The following is a 23,718-nucleotide window of genomic DNA, read 5'->3' on the forward strand; positions in this document are numbered from 1 at the left end:
CTTCCCTTTTCCCTTCCCTTCCCTTATAACCGCTGTCATTCTGGGTGGAAGGAGACCTTTTTGCAGAATGATTATGAGATAGAGGTAGTTGTCTGTTGAACTCTCATATAAGAAGCATCTAATGACAGTAAAAATAACAGAGACACTGAGTTGCCTTTAACTCACTTCGTTTTTGTAATATGTTTATGCAAGCTTTTTTCCTTTAAAAATTCTTGTCATCAGCAACACCAGCGATACCAGCTATTGACAATTTAAACACTCTATCATTTCACGCTCATCCAGGTAGCTCTAGATGACATAGCAGCTAGCCTTCTGACAGCTGTTGTACGTTGCGCTAGTAATGGTGAGAATACTGGGGGTGGGGAGACACAGGGGTGTCCAACACTGAGGAGACTTCTCTGCTTCCCGTTGGTTATAGGGAGATGCTGATACACACCTGACAGTTTCTGTAAGCAAAAAAACATTGACATCTTTTTGTCATAAGTTTCTGACAAAAAATGTTACAGTCTTTTGACAATGAAAATGTTGATTTTGATCCCCATGATACATAAACAATTTTTAGAATTTGAAACTCTTACAAAACAGACTGTTTTTTTTTTCTATCAATCCTGAAAAAAAAGGCAATAGAAAATAGATGAAAGGGCAAGGAAGCATTGAAGGGGGACACCAAATCAAAGCCTGCATACAGATCATCCTTCCTGGCTCATTTTCCTGTAGAGGGACAGGCCTTTAATATGCAGTATATTGCAATATGCTGCTGCACTTTGGTTCTGCTAAAACTTTGCTTACAGTGAAGCTGCGAAATAAAACTTAACTAGCTCTAAATTTCCTCTCTCCTCTTTACCTTTTTTTCACCATATGATGCCCAGGGACTCCAGAAAGCCTCGCTGAGAAAGAAAGGCAGCTCATGGGTATGATCAATCAGCTGACCAGTTTGCGAGAACAGCTGTTAGCAGCTCATGATGAACAGAAGAAGCTGGCTGCATCACAGATCGAGAAACAACGCCAACAAATGGAGCTGGCTAAGCAGCAACAAGAACAGGTGAGTGATTATTATAGTGGCTTTCAGCTTAAATCCTTTTCTAGGAGGACTTTCCAATAGCTTATCTTTTAGGGTTGATACTTCTCAAGTTTGTTCTCCACCCAGAATTTTTGTTCATTCATTTTCTTAGGGGAAAATTTTGAACAAAAATATATCGGAACAATGCCTTAAGTTGTAATGTGTAAAATGGCGCTCTTTGTCTTTTAAAGGAATACCCTACAGTTTGGGGGATTCTCTTTCAAAACTGGTTTGTTTTTCATAAGTGCAAATAAGTGTGCAAATTCAACTCTCCTGAGTAATCTTCCAATACTGCTTGGATTCAAGCATGCTGAATAGGTACAGAAGGAACAAAACATGGCATTTGGATTGTAACATGATAAAAGAAAGGGGTCTTTTTGCCAACTCTGGAAAAAAGTGGGGAAGAATATAAAATCAGTGAACAAATGTGATTTTTTTTCTTCTGCACTTTAGAGGCTTGATTTTCAGCTCTTGCAAATATGCCCTCCACTGGAGGTGCAAAAATGTCTTCACATGTGAACAGTTCAAACATGTACATGTGTACCCAACATTTTATGCAAGAGCACAGTTTTTCTAAAAAATTTGTAACATGCAGGTTTTAGCAGAAATGAATGTCCATTTATGTACCTGAACATGAGAAGAGAATGCTTAGACATCTGGCTTAATATTTTGTCAATAGTACATTCTCATGCCTCTTACCTGGAAGCATATTGGCCTGTCTGAGCATATATCTCTGCTTTTCTGAATATTATCGTAATCAAATTTGCATTTATATCATGGAGGTAAGCTTTTTTTTTTAGCATTTATTTGAATGCCTGCATACTTGCAGTTACATGAATTTTTATGAAGTTAACAAAATTCTGCATGTTCAATTCTAGCTGTCATACCTCCATGTTTGTATTGTAGCAAATAAGCCTTGAGAATCTAAAACACTGCTGACATCTTCAGGCACTGTAGTCTTGTATTTCTCAATTCTTGGTTATTTAAAGACCTTATCTTAAATACTGTTTGGCCTCACACCTAAAATCCCACCTGGAGACAACAGAAGAAGTGACTTAAACTAGAGAAGTTGTATCACACTTGCTTACACAGAGGTGTGTGAAGGTGGAATTGGCAAGATTCCTCTATGAAGAGACATCCTGCAGGACCTATTTTCTTTGCTCTGCCTACTAAAGTCACTATTGTTTTAGGATGGCTGAATGATCTACAAGTGAAAAAGAAAATGGAGCGAATGGAGGAAAGCAGGAAAAAAATCTGCAAGTTTATTATTAGGATAATTAGGATTTCTTTTAATTTAAGAAATTGTTTATAAGCTGGTGTTATATAGAAATTAACTGAATTCAAAAAAAGGTATCAACAAAAACTATTTTTGGTCATTTAAAGAGAGGCTCTAGAAAGAAAACACTTTGTTAATCTTTTAGATGTGGAGTTAACTATGAGTGAGTGTTTTTTATGCTAATAATTTAATAATAGAAATGAAAAAAAAAAATACCTGAGGGGAATAATGCTCAAAATTCTTCCCCTTAAGTATGTCAAAAGTCCCATCTGACCCTGAGATATGCACACATATCACAGGGGAAGAGCAATCCTCCTTCTAATGTTTGTACTGCTGTGCTAGCTATCAGTTAGAGCAGAGCTTTTGTGGTGATTCAAATGAAAGATTTTAAGTTTGTTTCTCAATTTTGAGGTGTATGTTGGTTTATCTCCCTCAGTCCTCTGAGAACTCTAATCTGATTACAGTACTATCTGCTTCTTCCTTCACTGTATATAAAATAATATCCACGGTAGGCTTCCCAAACATTTAGCCAATGGAGAGAGAGGAAGTTCTTACAGAAAATACATGTGACTTTGAGTTAGAAGACTTAGAACTACTTCATCAACTTCTGTAAATTGATTTCAGTGTAGAGCTACGCTGACTTGCACTAGCCCCTTAGTTTTGTTCAGCTGATACACACACAGAGGCGCTGAGTGGCAAAGTGATTTTCCCAAACCCAGCTCCAGTCTCTTTGTATCTGTTTCTCCATCAATGAAATGCACACACTAATAACTTTCTCCTGGGTGTCACACTTTCTCTCTTCAAATCTTTGATTAGGTGGTACCAAACTTGAAAAGATTATTACTGTCATTCCTACTTTTTTCTGCCTCTTCTGCCTTCTCCTCCTATTTGCCATCTTCTCTGCCTGTGTCCTTCTTCCTCCAGCAGGGATGAGCAGGTGAAGGCTCATGTTTTTGTGGCTTCAGCAGTGCCATTCCATAAGGTAACAAGAGAGAAGAGATTTTTGCATCAGTCTTTCTCTTAATATCCAGCACATCATTGTCCATAAGATTCCCTTTCACATGAGTATCAGCTATGAATTGCTCCTGAATATGAGCCTCCTGCTTCAGTGGCAGTCCCAGCTGCTACCACCCACACTTGAAGGTTTTTAGCTTAATAGAGCAGTTTAAAGAACCAAGCAGGGTGGAAAATTCCTATGTACCAATTCCAGGAATGATGATACATATCTCACATTTCTTCTGTGCAATTTCTCCACAGATTGCAAGACAACAGCAGCAGCTCCTGCAGCAACAACACAAAATTAACCTTCTTCAGCAACAGATCCAGGTCAGAGACTGCATCTCCACCCATGTCCCTATTATCTCTTTTCTCTACTTTTCCATTCCCCCACCTCCTCCTCGCTTTCTCTTGGACGTTATTGTCATAGTTTCTTAAGAATCTCTGCAGATAGCTTGACATCTTATTTATGAAAACACATGAGGACGTTACCTGTCATTAAGCAAAGAAAGGTCAGTTTCTGAAAGCCTTCTTATGATTAACACCGCTCATATARGGATCAAGAAGCAGATGACAGAGGAGCTAGTCACTTAAGCAAGGGTTTGCAGGATCAGATCCTCTGAAAGTGTCTTCCAGCTGTAGATTGGGACTCGCAAAAAAACAGAAAATGTTGGATTGGAACAGATCTCCTACAGTTATGTTTCTGATATTTTGCTGAAGCAGTTCTCTTCAGTCATTTGTAATTAAGTGTCTCTCCTTTGCTCTGCTCAAGGTGTTAAAAGTCTGGAGACTTTCGACACTTTTGGTGAAGTCTTGTCTGAATGAGAAACTGTTTGAAAGATTGGTTAGGTTCTGGAGAGCAACTATCGAGGTCTTGGGTACCTACATGTTTGCTCCTGGTACAAAAAAAGTTGTTAACCCAATGTAAGCAGTAAACTTTATTTAACTTCTTTTTTCATTAAAGTATTCAGAAGTCTCTTTTTATGCCATTGGCTGTGTTTCATTACTTTTCTTCCATGTGTATGTATGCATACTCCTGTTTTGGGAATAATGCAAATCAGTTTGGCCATGAAAATTTTCACAGAATAACAAATGATGGGTTTGACATTTTACAGATATTTACAGTCACGGTGAAATCTCTGGCTGTTTGAGTATGCATTTATTTATAGAGCATTGCAAGTCACTGTGGGAAGTGGATGTTATGTTCTGTTTGTTCAGTAACATCAGGATTTTCCTTCTAAAACTTCTCTTTAATGTTTTAGAATTAGTTGCATAAACTTATGGGCTATATCCTTAGCTGGTTTATTAAAACATAATTCTGCTGAAATTGGAGGAGTTGTATGGCTTCACACTAATGGAGAAACTGTCTTTATCATTTCGGAGGATATTCTTTCAGTATCAGGACTTCTGTAACTATGAAAAACTTCTGGGGAAGTTCCAATCCTCTATTATAAGGCAACATATAAAAGACACATGCTTTGTTGAAAAGAGTTTTGGGAATGGTAAGGCCAGGCTTGGCCTTGACCTCTGCATTTTTTTCTTCTTCTTTAAATTTGTATGTGGAAGGAATTTTTTTTTTAATTCTTTATTGCTATGTCTAATAAAACTTATAAAAAAAGCAATAGTAGAGCCTCTGCAATATCATGGAAAGTATTTACATTTTTAGCTTTTAGCTATAAGAGTGAAAGAGAAAGTTGTTTTATAAGCAGTGAATAGAAATAAATTGAAGTAACATAATTTGACCCCATCCCTTTTAAGTTTGAAGGCCTTGTAGATAAGAATGAAGTATGTCTTTTTTTCGGGCACTGAAGAACACTGATTATTGATAATGAGATGTAGAGCCTTTCATCTCTTGATCCCTCATCCAGGTTTGACCTAAGTCCGTAGTAAATGAACGTCAGCTAGCTACCATCTGATACAAGCTGCAAGCCTAAGAAATGATTTGGAGGCCTGTCTCAAGGAATTTTGGATGAAATATTGACCCTGTCAAGGTCAGAATTTCACCTCTAGGGTCCACTTCACACAAAACCCATCAGATTTGGGGCACCCTCCTTTTTGATGGTCACATGATAAAGGTCAAGAATTGAACAGGCCTAGAGACAGTAATGTCCTCTCATTCTCATATGGATGATCTATTTGTAGTGAAACTTAGATTATACTGCCTGCCTCTGGTCAGTTCCACAGTTTGTATAGTCTTGTAGTTTCTTGAATCCTGGTTGCAATCCAAGATTAGACTGTGAAGTCACAGATAGAAAAAAAACTCCTTTAAAATAAAAAACATATTGACAATGAATAGCAAGAGAAATTTTTTTTCTCAGTTGCACACATAGTTGACTGTTGTCAGAGAGAAGGATACTGAAGAAATCTGCCATTGTGTATAAATGAAGACAATAAAGTCACCCTAACATACACGTTTAAAGTGGTCTGTGAGTTTACAAGCAGGTTATGGTAGGTGGAACAAAACTGTGACATGAAAATAGCTGTGAGTTCCGATTTTCTGACCTTGCCTTAATTAATCTAACAGGCTTCTGTCACATTGGCCCAGAGTTTTTAAATAGTGTGAGATTTATTGACAGGGAAATATTCCTATTTGACTTATGTGCAATTGAATGATTAGGCTGCAGTTATGAACACAACCTATTTATGACGAAGGATTCATTTTACTTGAGCCAAATTTTTGTAGGCTTGTAAGAGTTGCCGTAATTCCAGATAAATTACGACACAAAAAAAAAGCTATTGAAATATCGTATTGAAAACATAATACAGGAGGGTTAAAAAAAAAAAAAGACTGACCCCCTGATTTATGACTCCTTTCTCTAAGTGCGCTAACTTGGAAACACTTCCCTCTCTCCTTACCCCAGCAAACAATCACCAAGACACACACAATACACAAGCAGGGAGAGATTACAACGTATCTCTCCTCCTTAGAGGACTGGGAATGCTAAGTATAACTACAGCTCAATTAAACTAGCCACTTTTGTGATGCTGAAGAAAGACTTGTTAGCTACTTGAGCTTAGAAAATGTACCTGGCACAAGTCTCTAATTGACATTATGTCTTTGTCAAGTCCATCTCTTCTGAACTGACAGCAGTGAGGTTTCACTAATGCAGAAGACCAAGAGCTTGTCTTCATATAGAGACTTCAGTAAAGAGAGAATGTTGAAGAGAAAATGCTGATTAGATTAAATTTAAGAATCTGAATGACCTCAGAATGCTATAATGTGATCTGCACAGGATTTTATGTTTTGGCAAATGGTTATGATCATTTTTATTTGCTCGTCAGGATGTTCTAGACCTAATTTGTAAAGGGTTTTCTCTGAATAATTAATGAAACCTCCCCCCGTCTTATTTTATGCCACTTCGGAATGCATGCTCCCATACACACTGTTTTCAGTTCGGTTTAATCTTCATGTGTGTGAAGACTGTCACAATGAAAAGGTTTTCACTTCACCAGTTTTTGCCTGCAGAGTATTTAGGGCCTTTTCTCCTGCACACCTTGGTCTTGGTCTTTTAACAGCAGTGGAACTGAAGTGCCTGTTCTGGTCTGTTTGCTCTTGCGATTGTGCATCAGCAGGCCTGAAGATTTCCATTTGTTTTATTTTCAGATCAGCCCCTTAGTGATCTGCAGTTATGGAACAGGCTGTGGAAGAAGCATGCAAATGCAAAATACTGCTATGTTACTTTTTGGACTAAATCTAGTTTAGTTACTTCAGGGCCTTGGGAACTCTCGTAGTCACCTCCCCATCTTCTTTTGTGCAGGCATAATCCACTTTCTGATGTTCTTGCTTCAGAACATGTTAAAAGCTGGGGCTCTGTGGATGTCCCATCAAATGGGCAGAGAGTGAAAGAAACGTGAAGACTCTTTTTTTTTTTTTCCCCATGTCAATGATCTGGTCCCTAATACAGGCAATGAGCATGCATGGTGTCATTCCTGGGATGCAAGGTTTTGTAGGATGGTGCAGTTTATACCTTTCAGTTGCTCAGAGAAACTGTCTAGCCCAGGTTGGTGTTTGAATGGTTTGCTTTGAAGCTCAGTGACTACTATCATTTTAATTGAACTATATTTAAAATGAAATATGGTTGTTAAAATTCATAAGGCAATTCATATTCAGTAGGGCACTGTTGATAAAATAGGTCAAACTTGCAGCCTAAAATGTGATTAAACCAATGTTGCTAATCTCTTACAATTCTGTAGAGAACCTGAGAAAGTTTAGTGTTTTTTTCCTCAAGCCCCAGCTCTTGGAGTCATGTGATGACATGAAAATGCCAGCTTTCATTTATTCAAAATATAAACTTCCAGCTCTCATGTTTCTGGGGAAAGTTTGAAACCATGAACATTACATTCCAAAATTAGAAGGCAAACAAAAAGGAGGCCAAATGTTTTTTAAACCGTTCTGATTTTTAGTCAAAATTCTTTTTGGAGAGCCCACCTGAAGATTTTGGAGCACTTAGTTTTACATTATTAGCAATCTTAAGAAGTTGAAGCTGCAAGAAGCAACAGCACTACTTTGCAGTGTCTCTAACATTTGGGCCACATTTTTTTTGACTTTTTAGTTTAATACTACAGATATTTGGTTACTAAATTTTAGTCACTTCTGGGTGATGTACTTAGCCCAAGAGCTGAATGCCATCTGAAATTTCAGAGCAATTGCTGTCAGATATCGGTCATTTGATGACTCTGTTTTAATACAGGGTTTTCTTTTTCCTTCAGAAACAGAGACATGTCAGAAGATGTTCTAATGGAACATCCTTTCTGCTAGAAAATATGAATTCATAGAAGTCAAAATGTTCTGAAGAATGGGTTGATTCTGACTACAGTCAACCTGATGTAAAGCTAGAAAGGTGTGCTTGTAATGTGCTCTGCCTGCCAGGCAGGTCATGTCTTCTGCTTGGCATCCTGCCAGATCACCCACCCAACTCCTGAACCTGGTGGTGGCTGAGACATGCTCCTGAGTTCCAGAGCCCAGGCCTTCCAGGAACCCCTGCTCCCAGGCTTAAGGCTTACTGAGGTCTTGATTGCCTCAAGCTTTCCAGGCCCTTCACAGCTTGTCCGGCAGAGAGGTTGCGTGCCATGGCCTTCCAGACTCCTTGCCTCTTGGGCTTACAGACTTCCTGAATTTTTTGAATCCCTCAGCTACCCTGAGTGTCTTCTCAATTCAACTCCAAATAAGGCTTTCTCTACAAGCTTGGATCCAGATTTCCATCTTCCTCACCCATTGTCAGCTGGCTGTATCCCTTCCCCATGAGTTGTATTGGGGAGTGGAGAGGCCTGGCTGCACTAATGTTCCCAAGTCAGAATATTCCCATTCTCATTAAGTCTTGAGGTTTAAAGGTGTTGTTCCGATTTGGAATGTAGTAAAATCTCGAACGCTTGGAATTTTCTGCAAAATGGTTAGTCCTTTTTGTAACCAGATGCATTTTTTCAAAGTCTATCTTTTTGAGGGGGGAAAGAGAGAAGGATTTGGTTTCTGAGTTACGCAGAAGTTCAGAAAAAACATTTCTTAAGCTTAACATGTAAGTTAGAAATGACACAGAGTTGTTATTTTCAAAACTTTCCAAACACAAAGTAGCTCTGTTTTGATTCCAGCCTTCCAAAATATTGCTAAAGAAACTTGCTTCTGAAGGGATTTAGATATCATGATTTATCCACACAGTTACCTATGGTGATAATTTTTTGTTGTTATTTAATTTGTTGTTGTTGTTGAACTGCTTAGGTGAGCAAGCATCTGTTATCCAGAGCTGGCTGAATGATGCTCAGGCCTGTTTGCATTCTCTCTCCCTCTCTCTCTCTTTCTCCCTCTCTTTTTCTTAAAAAAAAAAAAATAAGAGATTTTGATTAGCATGCTAACCTTTTTCAGAAGAAATGTAGGCAATTTGGACTCAGTTGTAAAAAGCACCAGTTGCTCCTTGTTGTTGTAAGCAGGTGGCAAGTGTTTCATTGTTCATGAGAAAAGTGAAGATTTGTTCCCTGCCCCCGAAAGTTTGCACTGTAAATTATACTTCCAACACAGCTCATCCTTTCATATGCTGTGTCCTGCTGGAAAGCAAACTCCAGCAGTGCACTATGTGAGCTAAATACTTGAGTACTTTGTGCCTTAAATGAGGAGTGTAGAGACCCTTACCTTTAATCCTTGCCCTGTTGGTATGTCCTCAGTGCAGCCTTAAGGACTTGGGAAATTTTATTCTTGGTTCCTAGCTTCTCATGTGCCTGTAACCCAGATTTCTCTAGGAGGCTTTAAAGGGCTGAAGATGATACAAAAATGAGCAATCAATACACAAGTGCTCAGTTGCAGATTTAGTAATGTCTGTTGATTCTGTGTTAGCATTTTCCCTGGGAATTCTGCTTTCCTGAGAAGTCAGTGATGGCAGAGCAGTCTTTCGTGGTGCTGCGAACCCTTTGCAAGCTGTTGCACAGCAGAACAGTATTAGTTCTTCTGTAATTGGAGTCCTCTTTGCATATCAGAGAGAGGTGAGGACAAAAGGTTTCCTTGGTAGACAATAAAGCTGTTGAAGTGAGGGCCTGATCCAGCTCCCACTGAACATAGTGAAAAGGCTCCTATTTGTATATAGTGGGAGTTTATTAAGACCTTTCTTCAGTAGGAAACTGTGAGAAAGTGTCTTCCTTCTCACTCTGCAAAATGTTTTTAGAACTGGCTCTGTCCACTGAGCCTGCTTGGTTTTTGTTTTGTTTTTTACCGGTGTGGATATGATAAACTGTGACTGCAGAGTCAAACTGAACGGGCTCGTAGATTGGGGACATTTTGTCCAAATTCGTCATGTGTCAGGAGCAGCTGTTTTTCTGAAACTTATAAACATGGGCATACTGGATTCAGTAAGACAGGCCCAAGACAGAGTCACACTGCAGCCTTTCCCATGATTTTGCAACCTCTTCCCAAACAACTGAGGGTGCCGGCAGAGGTTAAACAATTGTTTCTCACAAAAGTGCTGCAGCTGATGTCCTATCAGTTATCAGAATAACTTGCCTGTCCCTGGAGCAGGAAAAAGCCCTTGGGAAATTGTTTATGCAAAAAACAAAAAAAGAAAAAAGAAAGAGACAAGGCTGGGGGAGGAGACGGGGAAAGGGAGGAGTGAAAAAGGAAAAACACTAGGCTAGAAGTCAGAATGAGCTAATTGCTTTCCGTCCTCTCAAGCACAGCAAATAATGTACGTGTTTTGCTGAAGAATATGATGCATATACTTTAGAAGAACCTATGGGCCTTCACTTCCTCCCATTATTATACAAGTTAAGTCATATAAAAGTGAAAGATTGCAGATTGGTGATTTATTCATCTACACTTATTATGTGCAGAGCAACATTCTGCACCAATATTTTATCTCCAAAGATTGCCTCTAGAACAAGCATCCACTTCAGTCTCAGGTCTTTCCTACACTCTGATACAATCCAACTTGCTAACTGGTGTGGTTGCATCAGTGGTGATCTTAAATAGAGACAGGGAGAAGCTGTTTGGCATTTGTACAACTTGAATTTATTAAGATTTCAAGGGTACATTTTGATCAGAGAAATCAGCTTTTTGCCTATGCTTAGCTATACTATTGCAAGAGCACTCACTGAAATAAAGCTTTCCCCAATGTTGCCCATCCAAACATTCAGAAATCATGAGATTGTTTTAAACTTCATGGCTTTTTTCTTGTAATTTAGCATTTTTTCTTAATTTCCTTTTTGACACTGGAAGTTTCAGTATTCACATTTTCCAGTTCTCTCACGTAATCATGAGGGAGAGCTAGAAACTTACTTTTATTAGAAACAAAACAAAACACTGAAGCCTGAAACAACAAAAATGACCCAGCAGTTAGGACTATAAGAAAAATACCAGTGTTCACACTACCTCAGAGCTGGCAGCATTGTACACCAAGGCCTTGTCTTGGTCTCTCTCCACTAAGGTTGCCAGCAAGTGTTCTCTCTGAGACCTCTCTTTCCAATGCCCCATCTTTCCTTTCTTTTCTTTTCCAGATCCCCTCTCCAATTTCTGCTGCTCTCTGAGGCACCCCACAACTTCTACAACTCCCTTCCACTTCTGCGTTACTAAGCAATCTTCCTCATACAGCTGCCCACCCTTTTCCTCAACTCCTCCTTTCTGCCAGCAGTCTTTTTCTTTTCTTCTCTTCTCTTCTCTTCTCTTCTCTTCTCTTCTCTTCTCTTCTCTTCTCTTCTCTTCTTTTTTCTCTTTTCTTTTCTTTTCTTTTCTTTTCTTTAATTTTCTCCTTGTCAGTATTTGCATGGTCTTTTTAATGTTTTTTTATCAAAGCTTTAGTGGCTATAGAGAGTGCATATGTCATTTTGTGAATGTTTTTGTTTATAATGCATGTGGGGGCATACTTATCTGTGTGGGCACCTATGCTCACATTCATGTGACCGTACAGGTATTTACACAGGATGCAGCTGAGGTACAGGATCAAAAAAGAAGGTGCCCCAGTAGTTTGTATAAGTGGCCTCAGAGGGTGAACGTGAACTCCTTGTGGCTGTGATCTTGTCCATATGGAGTGTGTGCAGTCGTGAGCACTTCTGCTGTGCAGCCAAAAAAGGCTGCTGCTGCTGCCTCTGCACTAAGGTAAAGCAGGAGATAACAATAAATTTTTTACTGCTGGCTGGCAGAGGTGTTTAGGATGTGTTTTCTTTATATCTTCATCCGCCCCTAATTGAAGATGCTTTAAAATTGAATGACTAGCAGTCAAAACGTGTTTGCTTCAAGCTGAGAAGAAAAATGCTGGTGTCTCTGCTTCCAAACTGATTGCGCTTTGTACACAACTGACAGCCACAGTCACTTTGAGTGACTGATAAGTGGGAAGCTTTGCCACTTATCAAGGAATGCACGCTGAAAAGAAAGGACTGGAGTCGTTCAGATGCTTTGGCATGTTCAAAATAACATCTCACATCTGTCAGACTCAGAGGCACTAGAAGACATTTCAAAATAAACTTTGTATCTATCTATCTATCTAGAGGCAAAGATTCAATTTAACAGAGAAATCATTGTGTAGCATCACATTGGCTCTGAAAACAAAAACATCATTATAAGGGTCACCAGTTGCAAAATGGCTCAGATAGCTACATAATTTGAGAGCATTTATTATAGGGTCTTACCCCCTCGGAACAAACCTAAATCTGAAAATTCACAGCCACATATCATTCTAGTGATTTCTCTAAATTGTGGGTTTTCACCCTTGTTGGCCAAGCAATATTTGGTTTATATAGCACATGCTATCCTGAAAGATCCCGAAAATATAGAAACTCTGAGCCAAATTCTTATCTCATGTGTTGCCTGTTCAGTATTATGGAATGTATAGGGATTGCCTAGCTTTAACTAAAATAACAAATTGGTTATTAGCGTTATTTAGGAGTTACTATGCTTTTCAGTGATATACAGCATGAACAGAACACAGAAACTTTGTTTGGTGCATTTTTGTTGGCAGTGCTAATATTACCAGAGTCTGACCTACAGGAGCTGAGGAGCTTTTCCTGTGCTGACTCTGTAATGACAGCAGTAGCAGCCAGCGTAAGGTTGTGTTGGTCCCCTGGAGGTAATAATGTTTTAACCTGCCTTAGCAAGGCATCATAGGGGTTAACTTGTCAGAGCCCCTCCTGCAAGCATTGCATGTAAATACAAAAACACTTTATACCCAGTCAAGAGCTGAGATGGGAGGTGGGTCTTCATGTAAAATGGTAGAACAAGTTGATAAAAGCAAGAAGTGTATAAATTCCTACACTGGAATTTGAACAGGAGATACATAGTGTTGACCTGTGCCCAACAGTAATACTTAAACAAAAAAGTTCTCATGGCTGCTACAAAGTTTGCATCTCTTGCCCTAGCAACCCTGGGAGCACTGGTGTTTAAGGACCATTATCTGTTGTTGTGATTCTAAGCACTGCATCTGGGCATCTAATTCTGCCCGACTTGTTCTAGCTAAAATGGTTGCTTTTTTAACCAAAGTAGCTATAACTGGCAGGTTATATTGAGCATGCCAAAGTTGCTGCTAGCCCACATACCTATATTATCAAGAGGGAGAAATCTGGGGATCATTTAGTTTCTGCTGACAATTCCTTGCTTTTCTGATTCATCTCTTGCCATGTTAAGTGGTCACGACTTCAGTTTGACAGCTCATTCAAAATAGAGTACTTCAAACTCTCTGCTAGAATAATGGCTCAAAATGATTCAGAGGGAAAAGTATGGTTCCACCTACTGAACCAACACCACTGTCTTCATCACCTTGGATTTTCTTCAGACATCTGTCATCCAAAAGCTGATGATGCCTTACCCTGCATAGTTTAGGAGTCAAGATGAGCTCACCATTGGTGGTAACAACATGCAAGAGGCCAAGGGGAATTGCTTTATTTTTGTTGTCCACTTTCTGTCAGTGATCTGCTACTGAACTGTGTTAAAGCGGTAGGAGAATTGTTTATGCTTGGTATTTTTAAGAATAGAAAATAAAATGGTTTAATCATTTGAAATGGTAGTGATTGGAAGGGACAATGTGAGCGAAGCCTGGCTTAGAAATTGGAGAAAGAGAAGGAAATGGGATAGTTGTCTAGTGGAAATCTCTCCTGAGCAAAGATAAACTGGATCGTTCTGGATCTCATGCCAGCTTTCTTCATTTTATGTATTGTATTTAGTATGTATTTAGTACCTCATTCACATAAGAAAGATTAATAAAATGCATAATGGATAAATAATTTTAAGGAACCATTTCAGATTTTTGTACAAATTGGTTTGAAATTTGCATTGGGGAGGCTAAGAAGTATATGTCAGATTTTTTTGTTTTTACAAGTTAAATAAAAAAAGTTCAAAGATAAACATAATAAGGTTATAAAAATAAAATGAAGACTTATGTGAAAGGTACTAGTAAGAATTAAATGGGCCAAATTTAATTTGCAGTACTTGGAGTTTATAAAAATTCAACACAGTGAATTTTAAACTCATTTTAAATTGTATTTATTAGAAAATAGCTTTTATCAGATTTGAATTCTTTTAAGGAAAATTGCTTGTGATAGCATTCAACAAATTATTCTGAAGTTGAAACATGGATAGTTTCAAGACAATTGTTCATTAGATAACAATTTAAAATTAACAGAAATGGTCAAGGTTTCTGTATTTTTGTATGCTATGAAAATTGTATACAAAGAAATATATTAGTTAAATAATGAAGTAAGACATTTGAAAGTTAGAAATGGCAGAATTAGGTTAAATAGGTACCTTTAGTTTATCCCTGTTTTACCTCTCTCATACATTTTGAATAAGAAATGATGTCCTGGGGAAGCAGAATTACGTGATCATATAATTGTAGACTGTACCCATGACAGGCAAAATTAAAATTATGTGGACAATTTGAATTCTGGCATTTTTCTAACTTGGAATCCTTGTCTTTTCATCCTGTTTTTTTACTGTGTTTCTATATGGTTTTGATGGCCATAAAAGCAAATAATACTCATGTACCAACCATTCAGAATGTATTGTCAGCAAGCCTGAACCCTGAAATGTCAGCATGGGAGAAGAGCCAAATTTCGCTTGAGTTACAGGACTGGTTATGCTAAATGCTGGCAAAAGAAGGCAGTTCCCTGGATGTGGTGGATAGGAGCCTATAACTATGATGCCCCTTTCTTTCTGCATCTTGTTTACTTTTCCTTTCTCTCCCTTTCTTTTTTTTTCTTTTTTTTTTTTTGTCTCCATCAAAATAAAGAAGACCTTGTTCTCTTGCTGCCCTCCTTAGAGAGGAAGACAGATTACTTGGGTGCCTTGGTTGACTTTGGGCTGGTTATGTTGAAAATGCAGTTTGATTCTCTCTTTGCAGCACCCTGCACTTGCTCCCCCTGTTCTCCCTCAGTGGGGATAGGACAAGATTAGGTATAATCACAAGTTATCACTAATCAATTCTTTCCTTCTAATTTACCATGCTCTTTATGTCTTAGCAACAAAATAAAGGCTGAAGGTATAGAATTTAAAGCCACAGATCTTTTAAGAAGTATCTGCTCTGAGTATTTGATGGAAGGCCATTTAAGTGTCTAGCCCTTTAAGCTCTGTGTGGTTATAATGTTTTCTTATCTTCCATAATGCATGCAGAATCCGGTCTGCACTTTAAGCAATAATAAGTGAATCAGTGAGCGGGTTTTTTAATATCCTGCATGTAACAAGTTTTAAGTTCTTAGATTCCTTAAGAATTACTTAAGTATAAATTATGAATAATTTCTAGTCTCTTAGTAACTCAGAAGTCAGAATTTGTAGTCCAGGAACAAGTAACGTACATTAAACAGATGATTAATTACATTCATACCTTATATACATAAGTAAGCTAACTTAATAGTCACATATACATATATGTGCACATGTGCATGCATGTGTTTGGAAAATCCTGATTTGGATACCATTTACAAACAGGAGTAATTTTCTATACGTGAACTTCTAGTATCTTTAAAGAGACTAAAGGAGGAAGGAGTAGGATTGTTTTCCTTGTGGGGGGCATAGATTTTTCCCAAGTACCAAATTTTTGCTGATCTTAGATGTGAATTCTTCAATGCTTTATGATTTCTTTAGCTCTGTTGACAGTTCCTCTTCAGCTGAAATCACAGCAAATAGATTGAATCCTTAGTTTAGGTCAAGATGTCAATGACAGCAGTATTTCCCAGTGATGCAAGCAGACTGATGCAGGCACTGAGCGAGACAGACCAGCTAAACAGAGATGGATTCAAATTATTTGAAATTAGAAAGCTTTAGGGAAATAAAACTTCTAAGCTTCTTTCTTTTCCCCTTCTGTGACTCTTCGCTCGCTAACTAGACACCTCAATAAAGGTCGCCCCTGTTTTTCTACAGAACCTGGTTCTGGCAGCAGGAAGATTCCCTGGGTAGGATGGTGCCCAGATGCGGGATCAGTCCAGGTATTTCCTTGCCCTCGTGGTAGGAAGCAAAGGTTTGGAGAGCTGATACCTTCTAGTGTCTGGAATTAGAGTGATACTGTATTTCTTGTATTCCTTACTCGAGAAAAAAGTCAGATAAGAAATGTCATTTTCTGAGCATTTTAGTTTCTGTCTCATGAGCTTCAGGCTGTTATTTAAATCTGCTTTCCTTTTATTTTTTCTTTTTGTACAGTAAAGAATTTCTGTCTTTTTGGTTCAATCAGAATAATGAAATTCAGATTGTAATCAATTTACTGGTATAAAATTCTGTATCCTATGGTAATACTGTTTACACTTATTTACAAAGAAATGCATCCATTGTAGGTATAGCTTATATTCCCTGAGTGTATCAAGGTGGATCTGTTGAAACCCCGAGTTGGCTTTCTGTCTCTTTTGTATGGGTTGTTTGGTTCAGGTTGTTGGCGAGGCTCGGTGTCCTCTGAGCAGGAACTCTTGCAAAGACCCCATGGGACGAAAATTGTCCATTGTGTTCTTCTGAAAGCAAGCTATCTTTTTTCCTGGGGCTGGTCTCAAGCAAGTTTATTCTTCCACTCAGGGATATTTTAGGAGGTTCCTGTCCTTTCTGGTGCCTAGGAAGCAGAGGTCAGATATGTATATTGTATTTGTCGCCATCATATAATCTGTGCAACTTCCCTTCAAATATAAAGAAGTGTGCTTTCCCCAGCTGTTCATTTGATAGGATTCTAGCCCTTCATTTAGCGAAAACTGTGTTGCTCCAATTCACATTGTTTGAACCATGGCCTCTCTTCTATACCTATTGTTTGTTTTGTCTTTTTTTGTTGTGCGTAACAGGTGTTTCTTTCATGCAGCCAAGGCAGCAAGGCAAGGGCTTCCTTTACCACAGATCTCTTGAGACTTTGATTAAACTCTTCTTTGTCATAAAAATGCCACTGCCTTTAAATGAATTGCACATGTAATCTGTATTTGCACAAATGCCCTCCATCTCTCTGCCCTCATTGCTGAAGTCGGTCTCTCTTTTGGTACGCGTGTTTGCCTTTTTTCCTGGCTTTCGCCACATAACTGATTCCTTTTTACCTTCCTGATACTGCACTCCCCTCAGAGCCTGGGTGCAGCCATGGGAATGGTTTAAAAAGAGCAAAGTGTTTCTGCAAAAAGAACTCCCTTTTTTTCCAGTGTTTCGTGTTCCTGCCTCCACAGATGTCATTGCCAGATTGCTGAGAATGCCTTCCTCAGCTTTTCTCATGCGGAGACCAAGGGTCAGCATCTAGGTACCTTTTCTGTATTACTTGATCAATTTTATAGGGAGGATGGATATTTTTCTGTCCATTTTGCCTTCTTTCCTCCATGCAGTTTCACTTGTTGTTGAGGGCGCCCACTGCTAACAAACTGGCTTTCCTGGCATGGGCAGGGGAATACTTTGGGGAGTTCTGGTCAAGTGCGCCAAGTGCTTGGCATATTGTAGGCAGAAGGTATGTGTAAATAAGAATCTGTACCTCATGGTACCCAACTGTGTAACATACGTTTAATCATCTTTGTGGTTTTGTTTAGAATGGTACTACCATATACTCCAGTATGATTCCCTTGTCTCTCTTGGTCTTAGGACAGCCAAAGAAGCAATACAGACCAAAAAAGGGCCAAAGGCTGGTAACACTTGCCTTAGTAGCTCAGATGGCCCATGCTGTTTGGGTATCTTGAGGAGATATTGCTCACCTGTGGTCGTTCTTTTCATGCTCTTCTCCTTATGCCAGGACATTTATTAGTTAAAAACCATGGGGGTGAACCAATACAAATATGTGTTAGTCAGTATAGATGTAATGTATGTCCTGGGAGCTGTGCCAAACAATTAAAGAATATGGGGGTAATGATTTACAGGGTGAGCAAAAGCTCCAGAGATTGCTATATCTGTACAGGCTGCTCTGTGAATCTGCAGAAGTGGAATAACTTGCACCGTTGCAATCTACCTGAGTTAGTACATACCCAGTGAACTAATATGGATGGGCTCTGGCTTTCAGTCTGAGAGCTACCTTATGTGAGGACTTTCTGTTGTTTGATCGATTGGAAGAACTTCCCGAATGTCATCTACAGTGCCTCCTGTTTGTATTAAGTGTGTTTTTTCTTCCTGGTGCAGACTGACCGATAGTTGCAATGGCAGGGTATCAGCACAGCCTAGAAAGGATACTAGCGTTCTATCTATTTTAGTGCCTAACTTGGTGGCAGTGGCAGCATCTGTGGAAAACATGAAGATAACTGTCAGAAAGAGTGTTTGAAGGGTGTTCAACTTAGAAACAGTAAACTCCCCTATCTTGACATTTATTTTAGCATGCAGTAGTTAATAGAAGAAGATGGAACTTTAATAATGCTATATAATAAAGTTTCCATAATTGCTCTTTTCTCATAAAAGTTGTTGCCTTAGTTTGTTAGCATTTGGCTACCTAGTGCAATAAACATAATTAATTACATTATTTGACTCAAAAACTATGAAGTTTTATTTTTTCGTAACACATGTCTGAGATGACTGGGGCTTGAACTTCCTTCAGCCTGCACTGATGTCAAACATCCTTAAATCAGAACATGAGCATTTACAGCCACTTTGTGCTGAAATAAATGAACAAGATGCAGAAAGGGAAAGGATGAGACTAACACGATGTAACTATTTTAACATGTTCCACACAACTCCTTCTCTGTGTTAATTTCCTTTATTTTTAAGAAACCTGTGGCACTGTTTTAATAAGTAAATACAAAAAATAGGCTGTTTTAAAAGAACAAACTGTTCTAAAAGCCACCATTTCTTAATTTCAGTCATGCAAACTTAGCTCACAGGCAACTCTTTTATAGGAACACTTTCTGAAAGCCCCACACCTATTTTTCTTCCAGCCATCATCTCCCCATTCCCTCAGGAAGTGCCCTTTTAGGCGAGGTTAAGCCTTCTTTGCACCATCAGGGGACTTGCCGAGGCTCCCTTGGAAGCCTGTCATTGCTGTTCTTGGATTTGGCAAGACAGTGGTGCTTCCTGAGCCATGTGTGAAGCTCACCTGCCCAGAACGATTGCCACTCGACAGTCTTCTTTAAGACGGCTTTGCATTCGAAAGACTGATTTTCTTCATTTTGGGGCTATCGCTCAGTGGAAATGTCAAAAATATGGAAGGATAAATACCGAGTTACATTTAAAAGAGAAAAAAAAGAGCTCTGAAATTATCTGCTGGCTCCATGTTTTCTGAGGTTTTGCATTAGTGGGGACGAAGTCACAGTGTGTTGACACAGTCTAATGTGCGCTGACATAATACCTGGAATATGGAGACAGCGAGAGGAGCAAAATCAAACTTATCTGAGTTTTCACAGGAAAAGAAGGGATTAAACTTTGCTGGTTAAAATATGGATTTTTTTTTAATAAAAACTATCCTAGTTCGATTGAGATAAACCTACTCAGATCTAATTCTATCCAGTCCCTGGGAAAAGTGGGCCTTAAGATGTTGTGCCTATTTGCCCAATCCCTTTTTTTAGAAATAAAGATTAGGGTAGGAAGTTTGGTCCTTATCTCTAAGGTTCTTATTGCTTCAGGAGGAAACTGAAATACTTACATGAAGGACACTTTCTTGAACTCCTGATTTGTCTTCACTCAGATTATTTCAGAAAGCTTCGGCAATGTAGATTTCCCACAATGCTTGGCTGTTTTTTTACATATCTTAGAGGAACTATGATAAATTGTTGTTCCTGCCTATTAAATAGTGGAAAGGATGCCAAAGCACTGTAGTGACTTAAAATTCAAATGTTACTGCATAGGCATGGAAACTTTGATCTGGAATCATCCCCAGTTTCATAACTGCTGGGTGCGATTCTTCTCTGCCTTTTTATCTCATGTGGTTACTTATAGCTGTACAAAATAACATTCAATCACTCTTTTTTACTAGCATTTCACACTCTGTTTACACTGATATTATTATTAGTGTATGACCCAGATCTTATATAGCACTGCTATCACTGGATCTTGTTATAGTTTCTCTTCTTTTTAAGCATCCTGTTTTTCAGACCAGGGGAATTGAGGATAGAGGGGGAGCAGCTTGCACATTGGCATGATGTGGCTCACTGCCAGAACCAGGAGCAGAATCCATATTGGCAGCTGTCTCCCACTGGGTCACAGTACAAAATGTGAACTGAAGTGCGGAGTTATCAGAGATTCAGGTCTTCTAGGTTTTTCTCTTCCATCTCCATTTTTACTGTTTTTGTATGGAATTTCCCATTTCAGTGGTAGAAATTGAAGAGACAATGTAATGGCTGTGGGGTGTGAGGATGAGGCAGAGAAGCACACATGAAACAGCCCAGCCTAGTTTCAGAATCACATTTGTTGGTGTCATTCCACTGACATCAGTAGAGTTTAATGCAGAAACTTTGACCTGATCCGTCACAACTCTGGAAAAAGTAAGTGAATAAATGGTGAAAAGTCTGTAAGGGTCAAATTCTCATCAAAGTGAGAAAACAATTTTTCCTTGCATTTTTGATATTTCTTGCCTTTAAATTTTTTTCCAATCTATTCATTGTAACAAGGCCAAGACTTTGTCAGCACATACATTTCTTTTTCAAGCATCCTATGTTTTCATGATTCCATGAAAACTGCCTAAACAAATCACAGTGTAAGGCACTTACCAGTCGTTATCCACCAACCCTCTCCTCACCTTGACTACTGTTCGGTTTTTGTTCCATCCTGGCTGTGCTAAATGCCAGTGGGATGCCTGCCCATGTTTTTTGCCTGAATTGATCTGCTCCAACTCAGAGGGGTTCATTCACTGATTTTCTTTCTTTTCAGTTTCTGGATACTTAACCTGCTTTCATGACAGTCTCACAGCTCTGGTTACCTAAGCCCAGCTTGTTGTATTTAACACACACAAATGGCTGTGCCTCAGGCCTGCTTTTCCCCTCTCTCCCCCTTCTTCTGTTTTTCATTTAATGGCTTGCTAATAATGAAACCGCAAAGGCAACAGTAGGGGCGGCATAAACACATGCTCACCTACGGGAGAGCTGCTGATGTTTTAGAATTAAAAAACAAAACAGGATTATTATGATAATAAAAGCCAAGACAGGTGCTGGGCACTTTGTGTATTCACTGATTAAAACAGTCACAGTGTGACATCTTTTTTTCATAATAAACTAAAGAGGGAGGTGGGTTATGGCATTGCCAAGGCTTTGAGTATACCTTAACAGAAAAGATTTGGGAAGGACCATCTGATTTTAAGGGATACCATGTATCACTACATGCCAGGAATATACCTGTTTTGCAAGGTAATGGGCAGGAAGTCAAATATTCAAAGTAATTAGTCAGCTGCCAGAACATTCATTTCTTTCTAATTTGACACAGTCCCTCCTAAGTCCCCAAGAAACAAGAGGGGGGACTGTCTAAATCTTTGCCTCTGTCATTGAATAGGATGTCAAGTAGTGGAGGCAAGACATATGTTGCCTTCCTTGTTTTTCCCATCTTCCTAGTAAGCTGTCCAGCCTGTGTTAGGCAATTGTGAGCCCTTTTCCGTTCTTATACCACTGTTAAGAGGATATTGGTTGAGTTTTAAAAATCCTTAATCCTTTTCATCCTCAACTGAACATACAGTATTTTGGTAAAAATTGTCTTCTAGATTTGATTTCTCTTTTTTTAATGAAAGGAATAAGTTTTATCAAGCTCATTTTTCATATGAAATTACTTCATTTCAATTGGAATTTTATTTTGTGGCAATAAACAGGTTTTAGGCATCTTTGCCCTCATTTTCTGTCGTTTAGGCTGTTTATACTTTAGTATAAAGTTCCTGGCATAACAGAGACTTTGCTGTGTTGGGAGTTCCATCTTTGCACTTTTTTGTGCGTGTGCCGTAAGGATTCTCTCCATTGTGCAATTAACAGTTTCTTCTCGTGCCTGACGCTCTGAATCTGCAAATGCAATATGTAGATACTTTTTTCTTTGTCAGTCTGCTTCAGGCTAAACGTTGAGACTGCCACTCTGAGTTAATTAAACACCTATTTGAAGTTAAGCTGTTGAAAGGCAAATAAAATAAAATAAAATAAAATAGTTCCAGCCTTTGGAATGATTATTGAGGCTGACACAATACTTTCTACTTTTCAGTCTCTCTACCTGCTTCATATGCTGCTTTTCTAGATAGGGACTCCATATCTGACAGACAAGAAACTCTACCCTCAGCAAAGGCCACTAGCCACTGTTGCAGAAAGTGTGTAGAAAATTAGTATTCAGAAATAATGGTGATAGTGCTTTATAAAGTTCTAAACTTTTGTAAGTGAAAGGATGGGATTACTTTTTACTTCAAACATATCCTTCCTTAATGAGCCTTATGAAAACTGAGTAATTTCATCTCTACCTACTACAACTAAAAATGTTGCTATTGACCAGAACTTAGCTCTAACTCCAGATAAAATTGTTAACCCTCTGGAATGAGAGACTATAGTGGGCTCTTCCTTTTTTTCCCCTTTTCTTCCAGTTTCCACAGTTATTCTGATCTCATGCTGCCATGGGAAATAGGTGTTCACAGGATAGGCAAGTCTCTCTTCACAAGACAGTTTTGCCTGTCTTGCTAAAACACTGTAGAAGTATCAGTTTTTCTTAGGTAAAAAAAAATTTCACTAAGTTTGTGCAGTGTGAAACTGAGTGATTCAATATTTGCTTTACAATGGTGTGATAAGCAGGCTAAAGCATAAAAAGTTGTTTCATTGATAAAATTTTTCATTTTAACTGTTTGGTGTTTTTCAGTGAAAGAATGAGATTATTTACCCATTAGCATCTTAAGCATGAAATGTTAGAAAATGGGGAAGTGTTACAGCACCAGCTAAAAGGAGTAATAAAATCCCTTGTCTTTTTAGCAGATGATGTTTTGGGAGAATAAATTTCAATAAAACAAGTGATCAAGTCAAAAACCTTTGGGAGTTAGCTGAAGTTTATTATCTTCTTTAACCTCCTTTGAATTCTCTTTGCCTTCCCCTCCATACATACATACTCACAAACATACTTCTCTGCATTTCTGGAGTTCAGTTATATTACTGTACAACATATGCTGATTTTACTTAGCAGCATCATATACTGTGAAAGGATGAAAGTGCTCATGGGCTTCAGAGGAAATGCAGGATGAGAATTAATTTCTTGTTCAGTTGGTGTCAGAAACAGCTAGACATATAAAAGAAATTGGGATCTTCTTAGACTGTCTGTTTGATTTTAGAGGAGGCTTAGATGTTTACTCAAATTTCCAGTCTTTCGAGATTCACTCATGAGTGCTTTATTCATCACTGCTGCTAAAAAAAAAAAAAAAAGTCGTCAACATAATGCAGTTTGCTTTGGCTGGACTAGAGTCTCTATACTAAGCATTTTTTGTGTGTATGTGCAAGTTGGCATTGACAGTTCAGCAGACTACTAGGACACAAGTGTCTGTAATCATTTTCAGTGAGTCAAGTGCTGTTTGCTTAGTTTCTTCTTAGGTTGCAATGTAATAAAATTATAATTGTTATTGGTTCACATATT

General features: G+C 38.5%; 1 protein-coding gene across 1 annotated transcript in view; it reads left to right on the forward strand.

Annotated features, from left to right (window-relative positions):
• The window catches only part of SOX5 (SRY-box 5), a 453,937-nt gene that overhangs the window by 305,679 nt on the left and 124,540 nt on the right, over positions 1-23,718 (forward strand). Inside the window, exons 5-6 of the mRNA XM_026066897.1 lie at positions 870-1,042; positions 3,594-3,662. Coding sequence (XP_025922682.1) covers positions 870-1,042; positions 3,594-3,662 — 242 coding nt within the window. The remainder of the gene's footprint in view (positions 1-869; positions 1,043-3,593; positions 3,663-23,718) is intronic.

Source organism: Apteryx rowi, unplaced genomic scaffold (assembly GCF_003343035.1).
Source record: "Apteryx rowi isolate R43461 unplaced genomic scaffold, aptRow1 scaffold_25, whole genome shotgun sequence".
NCBI lineage: Eukaryota > Metazoa > Chordata > Aves > Apterygiformes > Apterygidae > Apteryx > Apteryx rowi.